Here is a 27,710-nt window from a genome sequence, read left to right as displayed (position 1 = left end):
AATTGCCTGAGATGGAACACAGAACACATTTAGCAAAATGCTATTTCAGGGTGTTAGTTGGTACCAGCTACTACTAAATGCTGAGTCTCTGTATCAATCCTTATAATCCAATACAATTATACACACACATGCATGTAAAAGTCTACACTGGCATATCCTCATCCATGTACAGCATAGCACAATAAGCAATACTACTAAGACAGAATACACTGCTTCATAAAACGTTCACCAACATTATACACACAACGAGACCACACAATACACATACACACTTACACAAGGTAAACTGCCCATGTGAACACTGGCCTTCCTGTGCCACAGAATATCAACTACTGAAGAATTCAGGACATCGCAAGTGTGACCCTCACCTTCACTGCTCTCACTTAAAGTTGCTTTTTAAACCCTGTATGCACTTGCTAACTATCAAAGGTACAAACACATAGCTCACATATCCTGCAACAAAGAAGGATCTTGTTATCAACTGAGTACATGCATAGAAGCATCAGGGTTGATGTGTCAGGTCCCACTTGACGTGCTAAGTTCAAAAGGCAAAATGAAGCTACATCTACATAACTGTCCCACTTTTCTGGAATGTTTATGCCAAAGGCCTTTTTTTTTTTTTTTTCTGCATCTTGAATGAACTTCAAACAGAGCATTACTTGGTAACTAGTATTCAACAATATTCTATAAACCAAACCTTTGGCCTCCACCAGCTTCTCAGGAACTATTCTCTGTGTAACTATTTCTTTCCAGAAAGTATTACAAGCTACAGTTTTAGGACTTGAAGAGGGAGCTGCATTCCAGTACATTGGACGCTGTGCACAGAGCTGTGCTAAGAGGGCAGGTCACTAAGTTGTTGCAACTTCGTGATTCAGCCTTCACTTAAATGCCATCAAGAAAGTAAAGGTTTGGCTTCAGTATTTCCCTGCCGTAGATACAGCACCCTAAATTGGAAATTGAGTTTGCTTAAACCAACAGAATCAAGCAAACAGCAATACAGCCCACCAGGCCTTGAGGCCTTCGCAACACATACAAAACGTGACACAGAGTGGGCCTGTCAGCAGCAGACCACTGCTTTTACTTTTCAGTGCCTGATCCCCATCTCAGCCGCACTGATAAGCAGCTCTCAGCACATCTGAAAAAACAAACCAATTAAGCCAACAATATGGAGGCAGACACTCATTTCACATTCTTTACGCTGTTAAATTCAGGCCCCATTTCAAAGCCTGTTCCCCTCCTCACAAGTCAGAGAACACAGCTCCTTCCTCCATTTAGCCATTTTGAGTAGAAGGCACAACCTGGGTACTTTACACTCACAGTGATACTATGAGTTTGCCTTCTTCTAGACTATGATGTTCTAGTTTAAGCTAGGAAGTTAGATTCGCAGTGATGGTGGTTCATTTTTTTATTAAAGAAAAGCCAAAAACATGACAATTTCAGACCATCAAGTTCTACTGCACAACTGCAAAGAATTGCCATTTTCTTAACTTTTTCATATCCTTATTATGAACAGGAAAGAAAGTGAATAAAGCACAATAAAAGGTCAAAGATTAGAAATAGTATTTACAAGTGTGTAGCCCTGTTTTCTACCAGCTTTGCTAAGCTCTCTTCATAAGCTAAGTAGTTCTAAATCATTTCCTCAAGTTTCAAGATAGAAGTCTGACTTGCCACTGAATACAAGGGCAGCTCCAAGAGTAATGCCTCCTATTTTATTTATTGGCCCACAACATTAGAGGTAGATGTTGGTGGTACAGCAGTAGGGGTTGAACCTTCCCACCAGAATCCCATTACACGCTGTTGCCCTGCAATGGATGGCAGCAGAGGGGCAGCATGACACAACAGTGTCTGACACAGACACGTGTAGCAGACAAAGGTGTGCAAAGAAATTCCTCCATGTAAGAAAAAAAAAACAACCTGCCATACACAGACATTTGCTGAACATCTATGGATACCAAATCGTGGATGTGAGCACACTGAGGCACTGAGTGGTGTGTTGTAGCAATGGAGACAGCAGCAGATCGATTAAAGCATTGCACTCAGGCTCTTCATTGCTGGCAAAAATGTATAGCTAATAACGGTGACAGTGTCAGAAAAGCGTTGTGTAGCTGAGAATTTGCTCTATCAAACAGTCTTATTTTGCAATTTGTATCTGTTACAGCTTTCATGGAAATCAACAGGAGGCATTGCTTTCAGAGAGACCTATGTGTGTTTGCACACAATTTTTAGACAAGTTAGCCACTGATATATACAGACACGGCATTTTCCTGTGAAAGGAAATGTTTAACAGAAAATAAGAATTACTTATTTAGAACACAGCTGTTCATCGTATTAGTTACATTCAAGATGCTGAAGTGGATAATCAGACCTGCAAAATTCACCTTCTATTTCTCACTGCATCAGATGTCAAAGCTCCCAAGCTGTGTGTGTTGACATTAAAAGAACTGAGAGGAAAAGAAAGGCAATCCTTCATGCTATAGATCTGTCAGAAGTCAAAAGGGAGTCGGCCCTTAAAACATCTTGTGCAAATAGGAGATTACACCAAAATACAGAACGCTATAAAATACACAACTTCTTTGTTAATTCTTGCAAGTAGTAAAAAATTCTAGCACTAAAGTTTTTACCCTTTATATAATAAAACTTATATATAAAGTTTTATTATATATATATATATATAATTTTTTTTTAATTTAATTTTTTTTTTATTTTTTTAAATATATATATATATATTTTTATTTTTTTTTACTAGCACCGATTCACAACTAGGAAAGAACCCCACAAGACTCAGATGACAGATCTAGGCATCTTACAACAAAACATTTTGATGAATAAGAAGCAAATAATTAGATTAGACTGAAACAAACACACAGCTCCACATCCAAGCTTCAGTCACTTAAGAACAGTATGAAGAGCTTGAAAGACAGGTACATCATTTGAAGAGGCTGATTTTTCAAAGACAATAGTTTGAAAGAGTTATCCCACAATAATTACTACATTTCACTAAGGAATACAAATAAAAATGCAACCAGAGAGCTGTAGGATAAAACCTAAACTTAAATCATAGCAAATATATATATATAACCTTTTAACAGAACTAGATTTTGTATTTTAAAATAAACATTTTGTTCTATTAGTACATATATTAGATTATTATTTTATTTTGAAACACTTTTATATGACTTTCTTAAATAGAAATACAGGATGGCTTGTTTTAAAGAGAAAAACGTACAATATAAAATCATGAAAATGACTAAAGTTGTAGAAACATCGTAGAAATCAATATATTCATAAACTGTATCTCTGCTAACAGGTTCTGCAGTAGCACATTTGAAATTGTTCCAATTATTCAACTGTGCTTTTACTGAAAATTTACCAATTCAGAAAATGAAAGAAGACGATTAAGGAGGGAGGGAGACTACAAAAGCATCCTAGGAGTGACAAGATTCCTGAACAGTTATATGAAAATAAACACCAAGACACACACTTCACACTATACGGAGTTTCCTGAGGTTGCCAATTACATTAAACAAAGATCACACACAATTCTAAAAAAAATTTTCACGTCAGTGTTTGATTCCTCTATGGAGGAGGGAGTGAAGAAAGGAGGTACTGGGAGAAAAAGGAGTCAAGTGTTAAGTTACCAGTTACGCTGTACTTTCCCCCTGTGTAATAATTAAATATTAAAGTCACAGTCTAGCAAATGCAAAATTTATTTCAACTGTACATAACAGATGTCCTTTTTTATATAAAACAAAACACTTAATTGATATATGCAACCACAAACAGTATGCATACTGTACAGTACAATGCAACATTCAGATATACATCCATTTCGTATTTTCAAAAGGCAGTTACCTACTGAAAATGGCTTCTCCCATTCACAAATGAAGTGCACAATATATCTTAATTTTTCTATGTTTTACGTCACTATGTACACATTACTGTGTTTTGGCAAGATTATGCAAAACACACAATTAATATTCGTTGGCTTCAATTTATGGCAAATACCGATTTACGGGAACACTGTGTAAGCCATGTGAAGAGGGGCTGACAATGGCTTGAACCTACCTTCTAACTCAGATTCTCCATCCTTCCAGTATATTAGTAACTGTACACATATATTTTACAGAATTGCATAAACAGAAGGTACTATTATTTAGCATGACTGAAGTTCCACAAAAATAGAAACACTGAACCTTTGGACTGAATACCACCATTTCCACTTTGTATTTTTATTTATTCATTCATTTATTTTTTCCAAGTATGTTGCAGTAATACTCCTGATCAATTCACAATAGTTAGTGGTCTGTAACACTGCATGATTTAAACATGTAATAATGTTAAAGATCATAATTATGAACTTTAACTAAAGTTAATTACTTAAATGCTACAATAATTAATGGTGGTAAACTGTCACAGCTTTGGTGCATAGAAAGTCAATAAAATCTTCCAGTCTTGACAACAAAACATTCTGCATGATACGGAAATTCAAGTGCAGCAACTGTATTTCCAACTTATTTTACACTGTAACATGAAACAGACAAAAGAATTATCATTGATCTAATGCAGAAAACAGTACTTAACTAGAACACCACAGCTTAACGGGGGAAAAATAAACTTTCCATATATGTAGAACAAAAACTCAAAGGAAAAGGAGAAGTGAAGTGGCTTACGGATGCACTGTGGAATGGTATGGAGCACACACACATTTTTCATTTCTCTAAGCAACATTCCTCCTCTTATGACAAAGTTCAACACATACAAGTTCCTGGCCATTCAGTTAATGTATGACTGCTAGTAAGATGTGCCCCTAAAAATTCTGTTTAGTAAGCATTGCTGCTTTTGTTAGTCAAGCCTTCAAATACAAGCAATGGTGATAAAAGATAAAGCAGGTGATCAAACGATGCAAGATGAAATGTAAATCTACAAATATTAAGTGTTTTGAAATAGCTTCTCCATGTCAATCACCTTGTGGAATCATTCATATCTAGCAATTAGTAACTTTCAGATCACAAACCTGCAGGATAGTATTAATGACTTGTAAACTTTTAAACAATGATCAAATCCCCAGACAGCAATTAATGGCATCGTAACTACTCTGAATTTGCTCAGAGTAATAGCTGTACACTGGATAACACTTAAAATAATACAGTAATTGCATTCAGAGATCCTGATGAAAATGATAATTATTTCTTGTCTTTTTATGATCTACTTTTCTCTAATGCTAAAGAAGATTTGGAAAACACTTTATTTTTGTTTCACTCCCAATTGCATCATCCACAAGACAGAACACACACTTCACCCCAGCCATGCCCCAGGTACAGGTTCAAGACTACCAGCTGCGTATAAGGTGTCACAATGCTCTGAAAAACCAACATGATTGTAGGTGAAGAGCTGTTGCTGAAAACAAACCTGCTCGTGAGAGAAGTTACAAGACACAAAATCTGTCACGGACATGCTCCAAACAGTAAAACCAAAAGCCAAGCATTCTGTTTTCAAGAACTTTGTACAAGCCAGTTTGATTGCAGTTGTACCTAGAGTTTCAGTTGCTGAACATTTAAGCTTTCATCTGGGTAACCATTTTCATCTTGCCCTTTCAAGAAGAATGGTCATTTGACAGCTGTGTATTTTAATAGGCAAGTAAACATCTACACCCTGTTTTCTGCCACACTACTGCATACAGTAAAGTGACAATATGACCACAGGTAATATGAGATTATCAAAACACTGCATGTAATGAGCATGGACTGCTGGGTTTTCATGACAAGCGCCAGACTGAGGGTGAGGGGAAGAGCAGTACGATCCTTCATATAGATGTCTAAGCAACGACGAAGAGACAGCAGTATATAAACAAGTTCTCATGGATTAGCAAACGCTTTTCCAAACAAATGGGCCAGATATGTGAATCTGAATTATTTTATAGCTCTTGTACGGTTAAGTTTTAAACCATATTTTTCTTACTGCCAGCTTCGTGTTTTATTAATAATAGGTAGAAAATTCAACAACTATCACTGAAGTATTTCCATATTGCTGGCATTCAGCTCATAAGCCAGTATGGTTTCAGTACAAAATACAAAAATGTGCTGTATCCAAAAGGAGGGGAAAAAAAAAAAGAAAAAAGGACCTGTTGCTACACTGACCAAAACCAAAAGTAAAGACCATTCAGAGCTACAAATTAATATCTGTCACTTAAAAAACCCTCAAGAAATATCATCCTTGGTAGGATATACACTTTTTAGAATGACTTATTTGTATGTGCATTGGCAATAGAGCCTTCCACCAGGTATAACTGAAGTTTCAGAAGCTCCCTCAGAAGTTGTTAAAATATCACATTAAAGAGACAAGGAACAGCAAGAAAACATCTAAGAAAAGCAGGCTGTGATACAACAAGCATTTGTTAAGAAAAAGCTCAGAAGTGCATTAGTTCTGGTGAGAGATATATGAGCAACAGCTCTTACGAGATGTAGACCCCATTCTGTAACTATGGGCTGTCCATATACTGTCATAGTCAGAGTCTTCTGAGAGGTCTGAAGGCTCCAAACGAGAAAGACTACTGCGACGACCCAAGGAGTCTAGACTTGATTGGTCATCATCAGCCAAGACGTGATTATGCATCAGGTCAGTGCCTTGCCATGCTAAGGATGTATAGGTGAAATGAAATGGTGGATGTGGATAGGCAGAGGTGAGATGAGGAGGAGAACGTAAGGAATAGCCACAACCAAACACATGAAATAAAAGCAAAAGGTGATGGGAAGAGAAGGAAAAGAGAAAATATTGTTAAAAAGGCACCAAAGATATATTTTTTTTCATTTTCTTTTTTTGTTTGGGATTTAGGTATAAATTACATTCATCGTAATAATTTTTGAACTGTTACAATAAAATTTTTGAAGTGTTTTTTAAACTTACAAGCAGTCTCAGTTGAGAATTTTGAGTAACCAGAATCTTGTTCGAGGGCAGATTTTTTTTTGGATGAAGGAGTTTGGTTCTTTTCAAGTAAAGAATCAGTTCTGGTCTGGGGGCAATCTGATTTGGGACAGAGCAGTAAACACAGCAAGCCAGCATGACCTAGTGCTGATGTGAAAAGCAACAGCCCCTTCCCCATTACACATTTGTACCTTCATCCTTTCCCTCCCTTGCAATGACACAGCCATTTGTACAGCTGCTTGGTGAACCAGGTCAGGGAACAGCTTCAAATTATAATTAACCCTTCACATTTATTTTTCAGGTAGATAAATAAATTTCCCACCAGCTCACAATACAGCCACATAAGTGCTTGTGTCACTACTACGAAGAGGAAAATGCAGGGGGAAAAAAAGCAAGGTTCTCATGCAGAGCAGAGCTGCCAACTTTCTACACGTGCAGCACCATCTCATACCCACTCAAAGGGATTGCCAAGCTGAAGCTTCTTTGTGCCTGTAACCCTGTTATTTGTTTAACCAAGTAGAAACTGGATTGATAGAAAAACAAGGCCAAGAGGCTAACAACAATACAGTCTGGTGTATTCCATACCCTCACACACCTCTTCTAACTCTATCTGAATCTGTCTTTGCATTTAGATACTTTAAGTGCTTAGAACAGTAGATAAACATGATTAAAGACACTCTCATCCCTACTTGCCCTGTTTGAGTTTTTTGTTGTTGCCGCTGTGTTGCCATTTTGTTTTTTAATTAAAAAAAAAAAAAAGAAAAAGGCTGGCAATATTTGAAAACTGAAACCATGTAAGTGGCCACGTTACAAGCCACAGTCTGCATGACACTGCAAAAGATTTAAGCCTTCATTTGGAAAAGTGAAGAAAGCACAGTAAATGAACAACAGAGGAAACTGGTGGTTATTTTATTTGCACGTGTGTTCCAAACTAATTCCTGCATCTTTCCCACCTTCAAAAAGAAAAAGTTGCACTGCTGCCTCTAATGCCACTCCCATCCAATGTGTACTGGTGCCACAGCAACACTAAGCTGGCATTGCCAAGGGCAGCACTTCCAGGGCTTTGAATTAAGGTGCAACTAGCAGAAATGCCAAAACAGTGATGGGAGGGCCAGGCAGAAAACTAGCACAGAGGAAAGACAGTGGTATGTAAAAGTGGCACATTTCACTGATGATGGGTAATTCTTTCATTCTGTTTTTCTATACTGACAGTGCTTCCACAGAAGGAATCCCAGCATCGTTTTCTCCCCAATTTCCAATTCCCATCTACAAAGGGATCTTCAGAAACTTTTAAGTCTCAGATGGCAACGCTACTCTTTCCAAACAAAGCAGCAAAACCTTTGTTTCTTGCTGCAATTATGAGCAAATTAAAGGTGTTGACTTCTGATGTATGCAATGATACCAACTGCACTATGTATATTTCTTAAATATACATAGAAAGGAAAAAACCAGCAAGCAAAAAAATCGTATCTATTAGATGCCTGCATACACACACAACTGTGCAAGTGCAAACGTTTCCCCAACCATTTCTAGTCACAGTATCCTTGAATATAACCAACAAATTCAAGTAAATACGTTTAACAGCAACATCTCAATTTTGTTGGAACAACAGCGTATTGTCAGAATTTTGAACACATTAATTTCCTTTTATCCAATTCAACACACTACAGTAATGACTGTAGGGCCAGAAAACTGGTCAAATGTTAATTAAAAATGACATTATAGTAGCCAATTTCTGAAACTGATAATTATCACCTTGGAGATCTAAAGTTTGTCAAGATCAAAAATGAAAATGAAGGTTTTTGCTGTTACTTCAGATGTTTTAAAAGTCTAATATGAGGGTTATATTCCCATTTTTGAAGTACAAATTAGTACAGAATTTCTTCATTTTTCAAGGTGATAACAGTAAGTGAACATGTATTACATAAATATGGGATCTATGCCTGCAACTGCACTTCTCACCTGTCAGCAGAAAGTGCTTGTAGTTGGACACAGGCACAGAGACCTGTGGCTAGCAGTAACAGTGTTTAACACTGTAATTTAAACAATGGTCAAGGAGTTAATTGTAATATCTATCCTTCTAATGCCTGACAATAGCAAAAACAGCAAGTTACCCCGGCATCATTATATAGCAGTTCAAGGACACCTGAATTAAATCCTTAATCATATCAGTGTGAAAATAATGCAAACTGGAACAAACCTAACAGCATTTTCTCCTTTCTCGTGTAAGCAGAACACATGCTGATGGACTCCCCTGCTTTGAGCAACGTCTTACTTACAACACAGAGGAACTCCACATGGCAACCTTGATTTGGATTAAATGAAGGAGGACCCCCAGAGGCACGTTACGAGTTTTCAATAAGCTAGGTATTCATCTGAGAAACTATAAATGGCTTTAAGCAACAGAAAGATCTGAGAACAGTTTCTCCTGAAATTACGACATGGGATTAAAGCTTGTAATTAATACTAAACACAACTGCTGGCAATAAATAAATTTAAAAAAATCTGTACAGGTTTCACGTTACTTCTTTGTAACAGAAGATCTTGTTGAACCAAATGAGACACAAGTCCACTTCTCCACAACTGTGACATTCTTCAACCCTCACTACTTACCGACAACCATTTGAAATTCATAAAAAAACACATCAGACGGCTGTCATATTCTGGCAAAACACCTCAAAACCTCTGATTCATTGGCAATTTTAGATCATGACAAGTAGCCACTTATATTTGAAATAAGCATTGAAAGAACTACATAAATATGAACCTTGGCTTCCAATATATGATCACTCCAGCACTAGTACTAAGCCAAAATCAGATTATCAATTTATTTCAGGTCCAGTTTGCTATTTATAAAGTTCTGAGACCACATACACTTCACTTAACCTTTTTGAAAGCTATCTGATATGTGGCTTACTTAAGTCACATTGATATTTTCTAACTTACTTGAATTTAGTGTTTGACGTGTTTTGGCACTTGTGCAATATGCTTCAATGACTTTCAGAATTTGAGCATCTTCTTCTAAAGCAGCTGTACCTAGAAACAATGGAAAACAACATTTTAAAGACTGGTATATGTTTCTTATCACAGACAAGCCTTTGTAAACCATGTTTGTTTAAAGCTAAATTTGAGACCGAAGTTCAGTCTAGTCATACCTTTAAAATTCTTGAGCATTTCAAAAATCAAGCTTCAATGACTGAAAGTAACAGTGGAAAGAGAAATTACTATAAAAAATATAATGCTTTAAACATAGTGATGTAACAGTATCATCTGTGAGCCAGCGCATCCAGGTTTTTTGGTCATTTATTATTGTGACAGTAAAGTCAACTCTCCAAAACTCTGTCAGGATTGCCTGACAAGCTAAACATTGAAGAAATGCCTTGACTAGGTATAGTTTACCTATAGTTAAAGAGATGCAGATACTCTAAAGTGCAGGTTCCTTCTCTTCCAAGAATAGTTGGATTTTATTGTAGTTAGAAAGCAGCACCATATCATTACTGCAGCAAAACAACTATTTCACTTCTGAAATCAGTACTGAGAGGGCACTCAGCTGAAATGCCTTTTATTTGTTTTGTCTGCTATAAAAAACAAGCCTATTTAGCAGTAAGCTTTAGTTTTGTTAGAAATCCTTCAATGGAAAACTCTTACATCTCCACGAACTGGAACAGTCTGAAAGAGCACTACCATAAAACTTAAACTTCTAATTGCTGATGCAAGGATGGAGGAAAAAAAAAAAATCTCATTTTAAAGGTAAAGTTTCTATTTATGCCTTACAATTAGGCTGATGAAAACAGCAACTCACCACATGCTATCTTCTACAGCAAGGAATAAGAATGAACTAGTAAAAATGCCCTTTCATATTACAGAGATCCATAACCATACTTAGCTACAAAGGTTTTGAACAGATTGGACAGATTTAAATAAGGATGTGTCATTATTTGGTCAATTTATGACAAACTTTTTAAAACCATGGAAGAGAACCATGTTTAAAGGAAGTGTGAGCCAGATGACAAATATTTATAAGCTTCTTGTAAACTATAAACTTTATCGGAAAAGAAAAACACACCCAGAGATTCATGGAGTAAATGAGGGCCATGACTCACACACACCTGCACTACCTGAGCCTATACACAGACATTCAGTATCCATGTAATACTGAGATATCAGAGCTTGTTACTACCTCAGCTCTTACTGTTACTTTAAGAACTCAGTTAACTTGGGTTTCTATAACCCAGATACATTTCTAATCTAATCTGAACAAACAGAAGCTACTAAAAGACTATACACATACTGCACACATAATGCAATGAGGCAGACCTAGAATACCGTAGCAAGTATCATGGACATGACTAGAATGGACTCAATACAATGTAAGACAACAGACAACCAATTTACTATCATTTTGTAGTTAAACTTAGTTTTCTTCCTTATGCCAGTAACAAGATGAAAACTAAGGAAAGCCTGAAATGCTGTCTGATAGGAGGAGAGGCAGTGCTAACTGTAACATACTGTATTCAGCACTCAAGGTACATAGGCCTAAGAAGCTCATGAGCAAACCGCAGATACAAAAGCAGAAGCTGGAATAAAATATTCTGGTTTTCAAGTGTGAACATCAGCTATTTTAAACGCCTTACCTTTTACTGGCACAAGCAATTGGATCATTCATTCACACAAACTTACAAGGCACTTCAATAGTCTACATCACCAATAGCAGATGTTTGTCTGCTTCAGGACCAAGCACCTTTCTCTGACCACACAGGAGCCTGCAATGACTAGCTCTCACAGAACATATCTGATCTGTGGGTATGAGTGCCATCTTAAGCAAAGGTACCAAAAACAGTTCCTGGTGGGAGTAATAACATTATCCAAATGGTAGAAGTTAAAGAGTTTCTAAACATACTAAGTTTACAAGCCATTTAACTGCTATTTAGAAAAAGCAACACAGTACAAGTGCTGCTGACGGACCCATAACTAGAAGTAAATAAATCTCTGTGTATCATCCTGCTATTTCTGCCTTCCTCCACATACTATTTTGCCCCATCTACATACACATGCTAACACTAGAAAGCAGGATGCCTCCTACCAGCCTTGGATAAGTTCCTGTATTCTGTAGTCAACTGTATGACTCCAGAAAGCTACTTGATGCTGGTGTGATGTAAGTTCCTAAGGTGAATAAAAGAAACAGTTCTCTGTAGATACCTACCCTTCTCTCCCCTGCCAGGGAAGAGGAAACCAGATTGTTCAGAGTGTACATCTAACTTGCAAATAATTTAAACTGGTGTTAATTCCAGTCTTTGTACTATGCAGACACTTATTCAAGTCTCTTACTTTTTCTCAGTGCAAATTCTTCATCTGATGGCTTCCGTTCTGGCTTGCGTTTGGGAAGCAGCTTTTTCATGGTTTTAGGGCTCTTACTTAAATCCTGTGTGGGGAGAATAAAAAAAAGAGAGTAGAGCTTCTCTAAAATATTTCAAAGATTAATTTCTAAGACACACAGCACCATAATTCTGTTTACTAATATTCTTTGGCACATGAGCTTTGCCTGAATCAGCTCGTTTCCTTTCTAATTTCTCCTCCAACTGTACACCAAGTTGGATATTTTCTCTGTTCTGTGAACAGAAATACACAGAAAAGCTGCTGCAAAAGCATGCAGGCTGTTTGGGAACTGAAGCAAAAGAAACACATAAGCATATATTAGCACTTTCTTCCATTAACCTTTAAGGAAAGGACACATTTAATTTGGTTACTTAGAAGCAGGTTAAAAAAGGACCCAAAAAAAGGAAGCTTGGGAGGTTGTACACCTATATTCTTTAAAGTCAGCATTTTAAAACATTCGGAGCTTTATCAGAACAGACCTACAGCAAAAGAAATTCAGCTACAAACAGCATTTCTGCTCTAAATGCAGTCATGCTAATTTAGAGAAACAATGCTAACTTTGAGAAACTGCTAATTTTACAGGAACAAAAAACAATATTCTCATCTACCCCTTACCTTACAGGTATGAGCCATCCTCTATAAAAGTACAGAACAAGAAAGTAAAAAGGTGAATAGCAGGACAGACTGGAGATGATGAAGATAAGACTGAACACCATCATACACTAAACACCTGATGAGTAAAACTTAACCATATTGAAGAATGCAGTGCCATACATAAAAGACACAGAAACAGTTCAACTTACAAAGAGATGAATATGTTGTCACACTAAACTGGAGAAGCCCTTGTAGCAACCAAGCCCAGATACTAACCATCTAATTGAAGGCTACCTATCACATCCGGCTGCTTAATGGATATACAAAGTGAGGGAGGAAAAAATGTCAAAACTGTCACATATGCCCACCCAGCACAAACAAACAAATAAAATCAACCACACTGCACTGTGCTGAGCCCACAGTTTAAAAAGCAGAACTTTAGGCACTTTGATCTCTTGGAAGGTGTCCCTCCCCATGGCAGGGGTTTATAACTAAATGACCTCTTAAGGCTCCCTTCCAACCCAAACCATTCTGTGATTCTATGATTCCAGATTTATTACTCTTTTTGGGTCCTGTTGTTTTGTACTAAATTAAAATTATGAGAATGCATAACAGAAAAATACTAAACCTGAAGATATCACAACACACAGCATACAATATTCTCCTCATATGCAGACCTTCATACATAAATCTAATACTTTCTCTAGTATTTACAAAGCCACACACAGTGTAATGGAAAGACCAAATTAACCTACCCCCATTGTTGTATTTTTCTTAGAACAGATTCCTGCTCCGTACCATATGCTAATTAAATCTACAACAGCATCTTAAAATCTAAGCTGTGAACCAAGAGCCCATTATACCAACACAGCTGTTCAGAATGATTTCATACTGCACTTTCAAGAACCATAAGATCCCTTATGCTAGATGCTCCTCAGCGTGCTTAGCAAGCAACTCTGCAGTAAGCTGGGATGATCAACTGCTAGTTTTTGTTGGATGGGGTTTTTTAAAAAAAATTTCTTAACAATACAAAGTTAGAAAAGAAGAGTAAGTACTTGGCAGGGAGGAAAAGGTGTCAGCATACACTCCTAGCAAACCTTTGTATCTTCTGAGCCATGAGAATAAACGTCTACTTGAAATGAACAGGTTTCACTGTCCATTACCATTGAATCAGAGCTAGCTCTTAAATGCACCTGTATACAAAAATACACTCCAAACTATAAAATGCCGGTATGTGAAAGAGTTGTGTTTCTCACAGCAGGCAGGCTACACAGTAATATTTTATAGCTGTTGCATCTCACCTCTTTGTAACACAGTGCTGCTGAAGGCCGCAGTGGAGGAGCAGGCCGTAAACAGCTCAGACTCCAGGGCTTGGGCGTTTTAGGAGGTTCCAGAGGTCCCCAGTTTATCGTGGTATGCGGAGTCCCATGATGTGATGGATGAGGGAGAGTGTGGTATGCAGGAGTCAGTGGTATCTGCTTGCTGTCTGAGTGCTTGCTGGAGGGCGTTACTGGATGGGAAGGAAGCTGTCAAAGACAACAGTTGTTGGAAAGGAAAGTAAGCATGTCATCATAAAAGCAAACTACCATAAAGGACCAGTGAAAATCTCCTACCTCGTCCCTCTGTCTACTACTGAAGAGTTTTTAAAATTTTAATAATGAACTATTATTTGGAAAAACTCAGCATAAAAACATTTTGTCTAACACAGAGAAGGCACACAGTAGAGAAAGATCAGCTACAAGCAGCCCAGCTCCCACTTCTTTCATCATGAAGGTCAGAGTTAAATTAAGATCCATTCATGTCAACTCCAGAATACAAAAGATGCCAACAAAGGAAACTGTTTCCTCCACAGACTCAAGTACATCATCACCAGTTAAAACCTACTGTTCTAAGGGTACTTAAGAGATGATGACATATTACTTAGTCAAAACAGAAGTTATGATAATTGCCTTTATTTATTTAACTATTAAAACTGTTCTATCAAGAACATTCTCCTCTTCCCTCGTGTAATTAAAAACAAAATGATATTTTGAAACAAACTATAGTTGTAACACATAGTTTTTGTTACTAATGGTCAAAGAAAATGCTTAACATAGCAGCACATTTGCCAGATAAGCTAACTCTGTACACACTGCTTATTTACTTCAATGCATAAAGTGCTCTCTTACTGTGTGAGATGGCACAGAATGAGGTTTAATGGTGGGATTCCCAACAGTCGTGACTTTGGTTTGCTTCTGCAGGTGATCCACCCACTCATGCAAATCTTGCTGGTTGTTACATGACACTAGTATCCTCTCAATCATAGTTCCTAGATGACAGAAAAAATAAGATGTAGGAACAACTCAAAGTGACATGATAACACAGATGCACGTTTCATAAAACATTATATTCCCTCAATTACTATTCAAAAAATTTCACCAGATATTTTGGAACAACAGCAACACATTTTCCCACGTGATAACATTTCTTCTAAGTATTTATTTCTCCATGAAGCAAAACAATTCTACCTATTCTTCTATCTTTGAGTATTAAGCACAGTTGTTATTATAAGTAATAGATTATTAGGTAATAGGTTAGGTCCACCCTCGGCTCCAGAGGGTGAATCCAGTAGCTTTATACTTCTCCATCTTTCCCAGAAAATTTAACATATAGTCTACAATTGTCACCCATTAGTCTGTAAGCTTCAGTATAGGAGAAATCATAAAGTACTGTTCAGAGAGGGTCGTAAGGTCAGTCAGAATCCAATACGAAAGATGAGGCAAGAGTCACTTGGGAACACAGTGGGAAGATTTTACCAAGGGTTACTTCAATTTCTTCAGTTAACTCCATTTTAACCCATCATGTCCGTCATCTGAGGTCAGCTTCACAGCTATTATCTCAGAAGAACAAGTACCATCAACTGCTTTTTCCCTCCACCTCAAAGCACTGATGCGTTACACTGCCTGCCACTTGAGAGCCTCAGTATTACTTCACTGAAACACCACCTGCTTGGAGGCAGAAATGATCCAGGAAACAAATGAAGGTGTAAGTCTCCACCATGTGGATTTTTGCTCCAAAAGTATATTCCTAAGATTCCGGCTTTTTTGGGGCCTAGGGAATTAAGTTACATGCTAAAACAATCACTAAATAGACAAAAAACATCCGAGACAAGCACTACTGCAGTTGAGAATAGCAGAGCTACTGAAAGCCTCTCAGTAAACAGACTGACCATTTCTGAAGGAAAGATCTTGATTAAAGCTCCTCCAGACTGTCTGAAATTGCCTTTCTTACAGAAAGCGCAGCCTAGTAAACACAAAAAAATATTTATGACTAGTACCTGATATTTCAAAGGCATTTTTATGATTTTCACTGTCTTCTAGCTTTGTGATAGTCATTCCAGTCATCGGTAGCTTCCCCTTAACAAAACAAAAAGGCAGTTAAGGAAGTTAAATCCAAAATACACACACAAAAAAAACTACCAAGTAAAACATATGCAATTTAAAGTTCTTACTGCACACAAGTGCCACACGGTAAACTGGCAACAAACACATGCTTATGGGTTTAACATATTTTCAAATCCACAAAGATACGTTGTAACAAAAGTTTTTAGGTCAAACATCTGCAAATAACACCTGTGACTTTAATGAGTGTATCTGATATCCATGCATGGTACAAATCCATACAAGTGTAACAGCAACCATCCATCATAGTCTCAAGTTCTGGGAACTGAGACATTCAGGGTCATCCATGTTACAAGATCAGAAACAACAGTGACTGACCTGAAAGCATATGTCTGCAAACTGATTTTGTTTGTGGTATATTTAGAAAGGAAGATTTCGTTGAACAAAATCCATCAATTATATACTGGAGACTTCCATCTCCAGTATCCCCATCGCTATCAAATTAACTCTCAAATATATTAAGAAAACAAACCTACTCTCATTTTAAGCCCAAGCAGTCTGGAAAAAAAAGTCAGTTTGGGATAACTTTCTGTCCCTTTCAAAGCACAGAAGAACAGGTAAAATGTAATACTGTCAGGATGAAAGGCTTTACCAAAAATGCAATGTTATTAAGAAGTTCTTTAAGACAGATTCTTTATTCTCTTACACAGAAGCACTATTCAGAACATGCTGGCAGAAGTGCAAATGCCCCATGTTGAGGAATTTTGGCCCCAGAGAAAGGGAATTCTTATTTTATTTTGATTTTTTAAGTGACTGCAGGATGGACAAAGGCTTCTTACAAGCTGAACTGAACCCACGTGGTGTTCTCTATGCACAAAACAAGCTCGACCACAAGATGCCAAATAAAAGGTTTTTTTGGTACAACATTTCCAATGAAGGAATCACGGTAGTGTTATATGTTACAATACAGCCTAAAATCTGTTTGTCAGTTTTTTGCTGGTTCCTGAACAACACAGCATAGCCACACTGAAGTGAGGTGCAAGAACAGAAGACACAAGCAAATCTGGGTATGCACCAGGCAAGAGACTGACGACAGAATAACCATCACCCGAGCCACATGGAAACCTGAAGTACAAAGATACAGAGAGAAGTGCTAAAGGAAATAAACTAATAATAATACACTAAAAACACTGCTAATACACTTCCCTCTGGCTCACGTGGCAAATACCAGCACCAGAATACCTAAATACCCAGAACACCTAACATATGCTGACACTGAATACTGAGAACTACACAGAGAATATACTGTAGAGTCAGAGAAGCCACAGCTTACACCTAAACTTCAAGGATCAGGAACTCTCTTCTCAGTTTCTGAACATGCACCAATTAGGAAAAGAGACATAAAGGCATAAATCAGGTGAAGATGCTGCCTTCAAGGATGTTATTTCTTTTGGAACAGCTGAGGGAGTTGCATCTTTCACCTGCTCATATCCTATGTAGGAGACAAGAACCTCAAAATAGATATCTGGATAGTACATGCCATGCAGTCCTGACACAGCTCCAAGCCACTGCCTCAGGCAGGAGTGATTAAACAATTTTGCCTTGCTATAAGAATGAAGATATTAGGATTCAAGCAGTTCTTAGTGTTCAAGGAAAAAAAAGTCACATTAGAACTTCAGAGAAATTAATAGTTTAGTATTCAAGAGAGGATAGGGCAGTAAATACTAAGGAAGCATCATGAACATATTGAACAGATGCTAAAAACAAGTGCATGGAAAACTGCTTGTTTACTGAACAATGCTGTGCATCTGAGGGACAAAACGGGGCAGCGGAGGAAAAAGGAGTACACAATGTAAAACAGGAGGGCAGAATTAAGCCTGACAGATTCGCAGTTTAATTCTGTATTGTGCTCACCTGCCTTTCCTAATATCTTTGTCCATCCACATCACGACAAAACAATGACCAAAGGTTATTATGAGCAGCACAAAGCTAACAGAAGCTTGATTATCTAACTGAACCACCTAACACAACACAGTCAGATGAATTCAGCTACTACAAAAAATGAATACAAAAAGTGAACTTTGCAATTTAATTGCTCCTAATAAAGTCACACAGTCTGTGACCAGATGCAGACAACCATGCAGGAATCCCAACTGACAAGGCTTAAGCACTCCTGCATGGCAGATGAATCGCTACTAATAAAGAAACAAGTTTTTTTTCCTCATTGCTTTTACTTGTTTTCTCGTTTGCTTTTTATTATTAAATAAACGATCAGTTCTTGTTGCAGAAGCTGCCTTTCCTCTTTGTAAGAGTAGAAGTTTAACAATCTGAGTTTTTAAATGAAACACTTTGGCAAAAATACACGCCAGCATTTGCACAGATGTAAGTGTATTAACTTACCTGATAGATGAACCCACTCATTCTCGGGCTTGCAGACAACATTAACAAAATGTTAGGGAAGAGAAGAAGATATCTTTCATTCTTTTCCTTATCAGAGAAAAGAAAATGAAAAAGTAAATACAACATCATGAGACCCCTCTCCCCTTTTCATGCTCTGTATTATTTTAAATGATAGCAACATTACAGTTCTATAGCTATACCACAAATACTTGCCCTTGGCAAAAATCAGACTTCCATAAGAGGTGTAGAACAATTGAGAGTTGTTTCATTTTCTATTTGAAAACTGCTAGTAACATGCCTATATTCCTTCCTGGAAAGCAGGAATCATTATCTTATCATTTGAATAATTGATTTTACAGTTTGGGTGAAATACTTGCCTTGTTTAATTGGGTAACACTCAATTTGCTGATTTCACTGAATCCAAGAACATTAAAAATAAACATATGCTATATACAAAACTTGACTGGCCACTGTTACTATAATGACATTTGTCTCTCAAATATAAAATCAGATTTTCACAAAATATCAGATTAGCATCAGAATTAGAAAAAGATTTAACAGCGTTTACATTCAGAACGGAAACATCATTGCTTTGTTGCCTTCTAATTTGATGGCTGCACTTAAGATGAGCATTAACACGACATTTTGATTTTAATGACAAATGCATTCATTTTCGAAGCGATTGTTTCCATCTTTAACACCTTTACTATTCTTATCAATTTTAAATATTTCTATTTGTTTTCCAGTCTTCACAAATGTAGACATCATTTAAAAGACAAAAAGCAAATGCTTTTGTACAAACCAACTTGGTCTGTATCTAGTAAAAAAGCAATTGCTGCGCAGAAACTTCTGAGACTCCGCTACATTTGACATTTTAATTTTAATGAGAGTTTGGTGTGGATGTTTTTATTTTCCTTTAACACAAGATGCAGCAGTAGAAGATGCCCTACTGATAGGTTTTTGTTTTTTAAACAGCTAACAAATTATCTGATTGAAAGTTATCTGGTGACAAACTTTAAAGAACTCAGTTGCAAAAGCACTTCCCTATTTCTTCATACATATGGGAATCATTGTTTTAAGGGAGGAAACCAACTGAATAAGGTTGCAATACAAAAACTCGCAACAAGTTCAAAACTTAATTGATTATACAGAAGAATAACTTATTGGTAAACCACATCGCAACCTATTTACAAATGAGAACATCTATCTTCAAGTATTTTGTTTCCTATTTTATAATATAAGCCTTAAATCAGTGCAGAATGTATTCTAGATTAATATAGCAATGTATTTCTATTTCTGCTACAAAATGATTATTATCAATTTAACTGCAAAAAGAGAAAGGAAGACTGACAGTAAAGATGAGAAGTACATTACCTCACTTCCAGCGCACTGAATCATGACCTGGGACATGTAAATCACATTGCCAAGTGTTTTAATATCTTCTCCCTCCCAACAGCGAATTGCTTCTGTTAGTATTTGTAGTTCAAGTTCTTTCCGTTTTCGTACTTCTTGACATTGTGCCTAACAAATAAGAGGCAAAAATATTCTTTTGTATCAACTCTACCAACACAGAACAGGTTGAGGGTAGAAATACCACTATATATTTACCATTGTCATTGTAGTACACAGAAGACAGTACCTACATTTGCAGCATTTTCATATATTGCTACTACCAGTATTTCCCATAAAACTAGTCTAACTTAATAGTATTTCTTTCTTTAATAGACTAACTTCAATTAGAAATTGGTAGTCACATCCTTGTTTTTTAAATTACCCTTTCCATTTTTATACTTGTGACAAAAAACATCTAGGCCAAGCAGGAAGAAGTAATGCAGCTGTCTTGAATACATATAGCTACACGCAAAATATACTTGAATTACAAGAGACTCGTCAATTGTGCAAACAGAGTACACACAACCTTCTGCTCCTATTTCTGTTACACTTCCTGCCAATCTATTTCACTAACTGTACTCCCAACTTATCCCACTTGCTTTTCCCTCAAGAAGTGTTTCCTTTCATTTGTGAAGTGCTCAGACTCACAGATCCTCCAGCCTTTTCTGAACACAGACCACAGTAAAATTTCTGCTTTAAAATGTAAAAAACGGGAAGTGCCTCCATTGCTAACAGGAAACACAAAAGTTTACTGTAATTGAGAATGCAAGAAATACATCTGTTGCAGTTGTACTTCTTAAATTTAATAGTTGTATTCTTCAGAATTAAGATCTATTGTCCTTTAAACAGCAATATCAACTCATCTGTCCAAAACAGGCTTATTATCTTGATTATTTAAAGATCCCATATTCCCATCCTCATTTGCACTATCTGCACTATCACTTCTCCCCCAGCTCCAGCACAATTCCCCTAGAATGAATGCACCTTTGTACAATCTCAGAAATACACTCAAATGTTGTGGCCCTTCTTTAGGTCACAAGTGCAAACAGAAAGGAAAATGAAGCACAAATAAGAGCCTATTTGCTGTAACTCCCCAACAAGGTGCAGTTCTTAGCCCTGCCCACAAACTACATTAATCTCCAGAGTCCCAGAACTTTCAGCAAATTTTCTTATACAGGTGTGTACAAAAAAGTTTCACATTTTAAAACCAACAGGGATTAAACCAGAAAACATGATGCTGAAAATATACATGATCTATTTTTCATTCCTCTTACAGAAAGGTTTTTGAAGGCTGTCATGGATTTTTGAATATCTGGACGATCTGGATGGTAATCCTAAAAGCAAGGGAAAAAAAACATAGTAAAAAAAATCAGTTTTAGTAAAAATAATAATAAAAATGCTTAGAGGCTTAACTAAAAGCAAATCAACAATCCAATAAAATAAAAGCTGTTAGACCTATCTGTTCTCTTTCCATAACCTTCCAATTCAACATACTGGTGGTCTTCCTCTTGGTAAAAGTGAAATAGGAATGTTGTAGTTGACTCTTTTGCTTAAAAAAGTGTCAAGGAAATTTTACATGTCCTTCTGGACACATAAAATTGCTTACCAACTTGAACTCCTAATACAAAGTGCATATTTTTAAGGGTTTTATTTGGCTTGTTGTCTTTCATTGTAAATACATCACACTCCCTAGATACAAAATGTCAGGCTGTCATTGACTGACAAACCATGTGACTCAGAGTACAGTTTCTAGTTCTCTTTCTCCTTCACAGCTAAGAAATCTAGCCTATAAGATGAAAATGCAGAGACAGTTGATCTTCAAACATCTTCCCACGGTGGAAAGATCATTTCTGGACAGTGTTCAGTAGAAGTCAAGATGATGCATCCAACAGGTTGAAATCCTAACATGAAAAGCAAAACTCCTACAAGATAAAGTTGCCTCAAGTTGTGTGTACAGTAGACCAAAAAAACCCAAAAACAAAACACAAACATCAAGTCTGCAAGACTCTTCTAGGGGTGAAGGTTGGCTTCTCTGTCTAGCTCTACTGTAAACATTTAGCTTTCTCAGGAAGTCTTATTGCACCACCTTCTGAAATATTGCAGCCCATATCTTGGAAGGCTGAAGAAAAAGGAAACAAAGGTAATTTGGGGTCCCATCATGTTTGACATGTACCTTTAAAATAACTGATGTCAAATCATCATTAAGCTGGAACATAAATGCTGATAAGATATACCTCCATGTGCCTTTCAAGCTCTTTGAGTAACGTGGGGTATTTATCCAGACGCATAAAAGGTTTGCTGAGGCCTGTGGTCAGGACAAGGATCCCAGGGCTGTTGGCACCTTTCACCTCCATGAATTCTCCTAGCTCCTCACTGCACACACAAGATATTTAAGCAAAGTAAGATCAAGTTACTAAGAATATTAAAGTTAAATTAGATTCTTCAGTCATTCACACGCCATGAATTCTGCCAATAAAAGGTTAATTCCAATTAATTAAAAAAGAATAATTCAAGAATTTAAGTACAACTTAAGAGATGTCATCATTTTGTTCTTGCTTAACGCAGAGACATCTATCAATCTGGGTTCCACCATACATTCAGGAGGCAGAGATAGGATTTCACTCACCATTCTAGGGGACTGATGCTCAGAGATAGCTCTTAAACGTCACTACACTCAAGGAAAAGTTGAAGAATAAAGCCATTTGCACAGTATTTCATTACTTACCTCTTTATTCTAAGAAAACGACATCTGAACTTAGAAGTGGTTTATGTACATAATGGCCAGGCATAAGCTAGTAAATGGCTCTATACTGAATCAAGTGCTGAATCAAACACTGCTGTTTTTAATGCAGCAAACACTAATGTGAAAGCAGAGAGTAAGAACCTTCTTCCTAACACATTTCAGTGTTTCATGACCTATCACACATCCAAGGTTCTAGTGCAATTTTGGTCATTTGATTAATTAATCAGCAGCCACACAAATGGTAGATGATATCAGGTACTGGCATGCAGTCTATCCTCATGAGCTACAGTTTCAAGGTAGGTATAATTACATAACACTTCTTGACATCAGCATTAGTTCAAGAAACCAACACTCTCCAAACATCATGAATTGATATTTCCTCTACCCATAGCTTTTCATATTTGGATCAACTGACTTGCAGCACATCCCTTCCAGTTGTTACACAAATTCTCATGTTGCTTTGCTACCTTTTAATGGAATTAAAGTTCACTCTGCTATCAGTGAAGCTTACGTTATCTACGTTCTCTGCTTCCTTATACAGCAGAGATTTCAGAGAAATAAGGTAGAGGACAAGTTGCTACTGGTCATCCAAACACAAAAAAAAAGAAGTAAAAAAATAAATCAGCCTTCTCCTTCAGAAAGGAAGGTACAGCAGCACCTGAGCTTATCCCCAGGCTTGAGAAAACACACATTGCAGAAGTACACAAACGTCTGAATACAAGATCTAGTTAAGAAAATCCAGAAAGCTACTCATGAAAAAGGAAATCCTTTTTGCATTCAAGCTAAGCCATTCTACTCATCTGCAGATGGAGCTGTGAGCGTTTTGAGCAGTTGTTACTGTAAATTAACTAGTTCTCAAACAAATCCCTATACTATCATGTGATAATCATTAAAATCTTTTGTAAGTTATCCTGAAAATCATTACTTTCAGCTCATTAACAACAGCACTTTCCTGTAAGCCAAGGCTTAAAACACTTATTTGCCTCCCAGGCTATTTGTGTAGTCTTACTTTTCAAAGAAAGACTTTGCCAGCCATCAGGATAAATTCTTTTGAAAAGAGTAAATAAATTAAGAAAACCTAACTGTTAAACAACTATTAGCAATAAAGGAGGGATACTTGCATTACGGTCTCATTAACAAAATTCTCTCACTGAAGCCCAGGTGACAATTTGGGAGGGGCAAGATTCTCCAAACATAGGGCACAGTGTTTTGATGTATTGAAATGAAAGCAAATCTTTATCTGTTCAGCTCCTCTAAGAAAAAAAAAAAAAACCACTGACAGGACACTGCTATAATACATAAAAATGCATAGGTTCAAATAACAGTGAGCTGTGCCACATAAATCACTGATTAAGACAAAACTGACCCTGTCTACTTCCTCACACCACACATCCCTTCCCATTTCAGGACTGACACTTATATTAGCATCTCTTATCGAAATAGATAATGAGAGCAAACCAGGAACAGAGGTCTTATCATGTAGATATATCACACGCTTTCTTCAGGTTCAAAGAACAGAAAGTACTTTTCTTATTTGTCTTTAGTTAATTGGTATTTACTTACACTACCTCGTTTAAATACACCAATAATACTTTTGTATTACCACCTGGTAGGGCACGACCTCACATAACCTCCTTCAGAGGACACCAAGCCCTGGCACTTCAAAGCGTGTTTCTGCACTTCTGAACCAGAAGTCAAGAAAGCAGACCAGGAAGTTTCCCACTGCCTTCTTTGTACTGTCAAGTGGTATACAGAAGGGATCAGCACACCAGAGCACCTAGGAGGTAGTCCTCCTTTCTCTATAAGCCCTTCTGTCACAAGATACAATGGTTTACGTTCACTCTGCTCGTAGCAATGATCACAGGTATACCATTGGGTTGATCTATCTTGTTTTTAATTAGTTCTCCCTGTAAGCAGCTCATATCCCCTTATCTATTATTATTTTGTTTTCTCTCCAGTGATAGATGCCACAAGAACTAATAGGAAATAAACACAAACTCATTCTTTGCCTTTTCTTTACTTCAGTCAGATGTAGGCCCTGATGACTAACTTTACAAACTATTTCTATTCTCATCCCCACTTCACATAGACAAACACATCTATACAAACTTATTTCTTCTCCAAAATATCAGTACATTTTATAGAGCAAGCCAACCATTGATTCCCCCTCATTCAATATACCATCATTCTTTCATCTTTAGACTGCCAAGACATAAAAATCCCTACTCCTAATTATTTTGGCTATCTCCATTCTGCTGTGTGCACATAAATCCATCACATAACGGCATTTGCTGGTCTATCCCACCACACAATGCTTAGTAAAATATATATTTCATTATTTAATGCCTTGACAGTAGGAGGAACGTGGTGGCTACCAACTCAATTTCACCCACATTCATATTTCCTTTGCTTGTCACTGTGCCTTTTCTTCCCGACCTCAGCACTGTAATACAAATGAGTCAGAAAATGGGGGGGGGGGGGGGAAAGCTCACTGAAGTTTGACAGGTGACTACTTTGAAACCTGAAATAGAATACAAACAAAATCTTCTCTGCCTACTCTGCAACCCTTGATTTTAACTGAGCGATTCTACCCTTAAGTGTGGTTACAGTGGTTGCCATGCAAGCCACCTCTCTCTAGCACAGGAGACTATTGTTTATTGCCTCATTTTTAATCACAGTGCAAGAGCCTACCGAGCAAGTTTAAACCTCAGCTCACTTCAAATGTACACAGCGGCCTGAAAAACTCGCTTAACAATTGCATCACCAGGAAGCCTTTTACTCAGAGCAGTGTTAAAAGGTGCAATTAAAACTGAATTACGCAGTTTCCCTCCTGACGTTCCCAAGAGGACAATGTTTTCTTTCATTCACTTCTATAGGTCGCTCTGACAAGTTTCTACATGCTCTCTTGTTCAAAGTCTAAAAGGAACATGCACATACACTTAATAACAGGAGCCAAAGCTCTGCTCAAGCAGCGTGCTGGTGCAGACCCTGGTACCTCTCTGGCTCAAGCTAAACCAGCCTCCTATCTTGACAGGTACAGGAACAAAAAGAAGGAAATTATTTTAGCTCAAAGCGACCGTCCCTCATTTATTCACAAAGGACAAACGCAACTCTGAAACATAATGGAAAGGTTTGCTTGCCATGAAATATGGGTGGGTTAAAACGCTGTTTGAATACGACAACAGTTCACAACTGTTTCTTTAATTAATAGCAGCTTAAAAATGTCCATGCTGTTAGCTTAAGCGCACAGCTGCTCTGAGGAAGACAATGGCTCTTTCATGTCACAGTTTCAACTGATGCTGGTAAGTACCACCTTCCTAGTCAGTATATACTAAAGCAAGCTCTGGCCCACAGTTAAGCCGTAGGTTATTTGTGTAGGTTTTGTGTTATTATGTTGTTTTCTTTTTTAATAAAGAATAAATAAATTAAAAATCAATTTTGCTGAACAAGAAAAACTTTTTAACTATTAAATCAACGAGTCAAAACTGCCTACATAAGTAGCTCTTCAGAAAGAAGCAGACAAGATTTCTATTCACAGCCTGCATCTCTTCACAGAATAAAAACCACTGTGCTTCAAATCTCGAGCAGAAAAGTTCTCCTTCCTCTCCAGACTAAAGTTAGCTCACAGCAAAAGATATTTTAGAAGTCCCCATGAAAAGCGTCTTTAAGCCATATTAACATATTCAAATCTCACTTAGCACAGCTGCCTTGAAAGCTGCAAAGCGGACTGGGGGAAGGGAAGAAAACAAGTTCAGATGCGCATACAGTCAGAGAAAGAAAAACACATCCGAGAACTAAAATGTAGTTTTAAAATCACAACTTACACTTCCGAAGTAGGTCTCTGTTTGTAATAGATGGAGCATGAGCTATCACTGCTGAGAGGTCTGAGGACTGCACACAGGCACCGCATTTTGAGAGCGTTGCAGCACAGCTCGGCTCAGCAACCCCTCAAGTGCTGCTTTCAGTTCCCAACTTCTCAGCTGAGCTCCTCACTCAAGGACTGCTGATCAGTGTATGACATCAGCCTGCACACCCGCAAGCTCAGGGATGCACATAAATGGGGGAGGCACAAAGAGTTTTCTGACTCAAGCTGATCTGTATTCCACGCTCCAGTTACACGGAGTAATTGTGATGTTTCAGCTTCAGAAACTTCCTTCAGACTGCTAAGCCAGTGATGCAAACACACAATATACGTGGGACTTGTTATCTAAGAAAACCAAAGGATCTAACAGAATTAATATTTGAACAAGCAGAGTGCTGCAAATAGCTCCCAGCTATTCTTCTGACTCAAAACTTATTTGGCAATAAAAGCAACAGACATCACTGATCTGAAGCTTCTTTTTGAGCAAAATATTTGTCTTTCAGAAATACTTGTCTTCCACATTGCCTAAACAATGCCATGTTTACTCAAAATGAAAGTCAAATAAACAAACCTGTTTCCCCCCAGTAATTACATATTTAATACTACTACATTCTCTCCATATTTATTACAAAGAGTTTCATAAAGAAGAGTTATAAGGTCCAACCAGTCAAGTGAGGCTTTGAGAGTACCCCACCACCACCACCCATTTTGCATTATCCACCTTCCAGGTAGTTTTCTATACTTCACTATCCTTTCCTTTGTCATTTTGGATATAGATCACATACATTCCCATCCTAGCTGCTGACTCCTCTTTATTGGACTCTGCCTTTGCACGCTGAGCTTTATGGCTTCTGATCTTTCCCAAGGGTAAGTAACAGCTCAGGTTCTTGGGACTCCTCACTCCTCTGCAATTACTCATTTCTGTACTTTGCATCCAAGTGTTTCGGTTGTTTGTTTTTTTTATTGGCTTGCGGGAAATTCTGTCATGTCTTAGGTTGCTCATCCTGTTTCTTCTCTTACTAGAAGGCAAGCGTATTTCTCT

General features: G+C 37.4%; 1 protein-coding gene across 16 annotated transcripts in view; it reads right to left on the bottom strand.

Moving 5' to 3' along the window:
- Positions 1-27,710, bottom strand: part of ARHGEF7 (Rho guanine nucleotide exchange factor 7) — a 95,498-nt gene that overhangs the window by 7,820 nt on the left and 59,968 nt on the right. For 7 of the 16 annotated variants that reach the window (XM_085535289.1, XM_032442004.2, XM_085535349.1 and 4 more), the window contains 10 exons: positions 22,298-22,436; positions 21,338-21,397; positions 20,046-20,192; positions 18,672-18,758; positions 16,208-16,286; positions 15,060-15,199; positions 14,193-14,417; positions 12,250-12,343; positions 9,868-9,957; positions 6,456-6,632 (listed from right to left, as the gene is read on the bottom strand). In XM_085535289.1, the coding sequence (XP_085391415.1) occupies positions 6,456-6,632; positions 9,868-9,957; positions 12,250-12,343; positions 14,193-14,417; positions 15,060-15,199; positions 16,208-16,286; positions 18,672-18,758; positions 20,046-20,192; positions 21,338-21,397; positions 22,298-22,436 (1,238 nt within the window). Of the gene's footprint in view, positions 1-6,455; positions 6,633-9,867; positions 9,958-12,249; positions 12,344-14,192; positions 14,418-15,059; positions 15,200-16,207; positions 16,287-18,671; positions 18,759-20,045; positions 20,193-21,337; positions 21,398-22,236; positions 22,437-26,630; positions 26,950-27,710 lie in introns of those variants that run through there. The other 9 variants (XM_085535309.1, XM_032442005.2, XM_085535339.1 and 6 more) reach the window with 5 other exon arrangements.

This window comes from Coturnix japonica, chromosome 1 (genome assembly GCF_054131305.1).
Source record: "Coturnix japonica strain WE chromosome 1, WE-NBRP24, whole genome shotgun sequence".
In the NCBI taxonomy this organism is placed as follows: Eukaryota; Metazoa; Chordata; class Aves; order Galliformes; family Phasianidae; genus Coturnix; species Coturnix japonica.
This window is presented reverse-complemented; position numbering and strand designations above follow the sequence as displayed.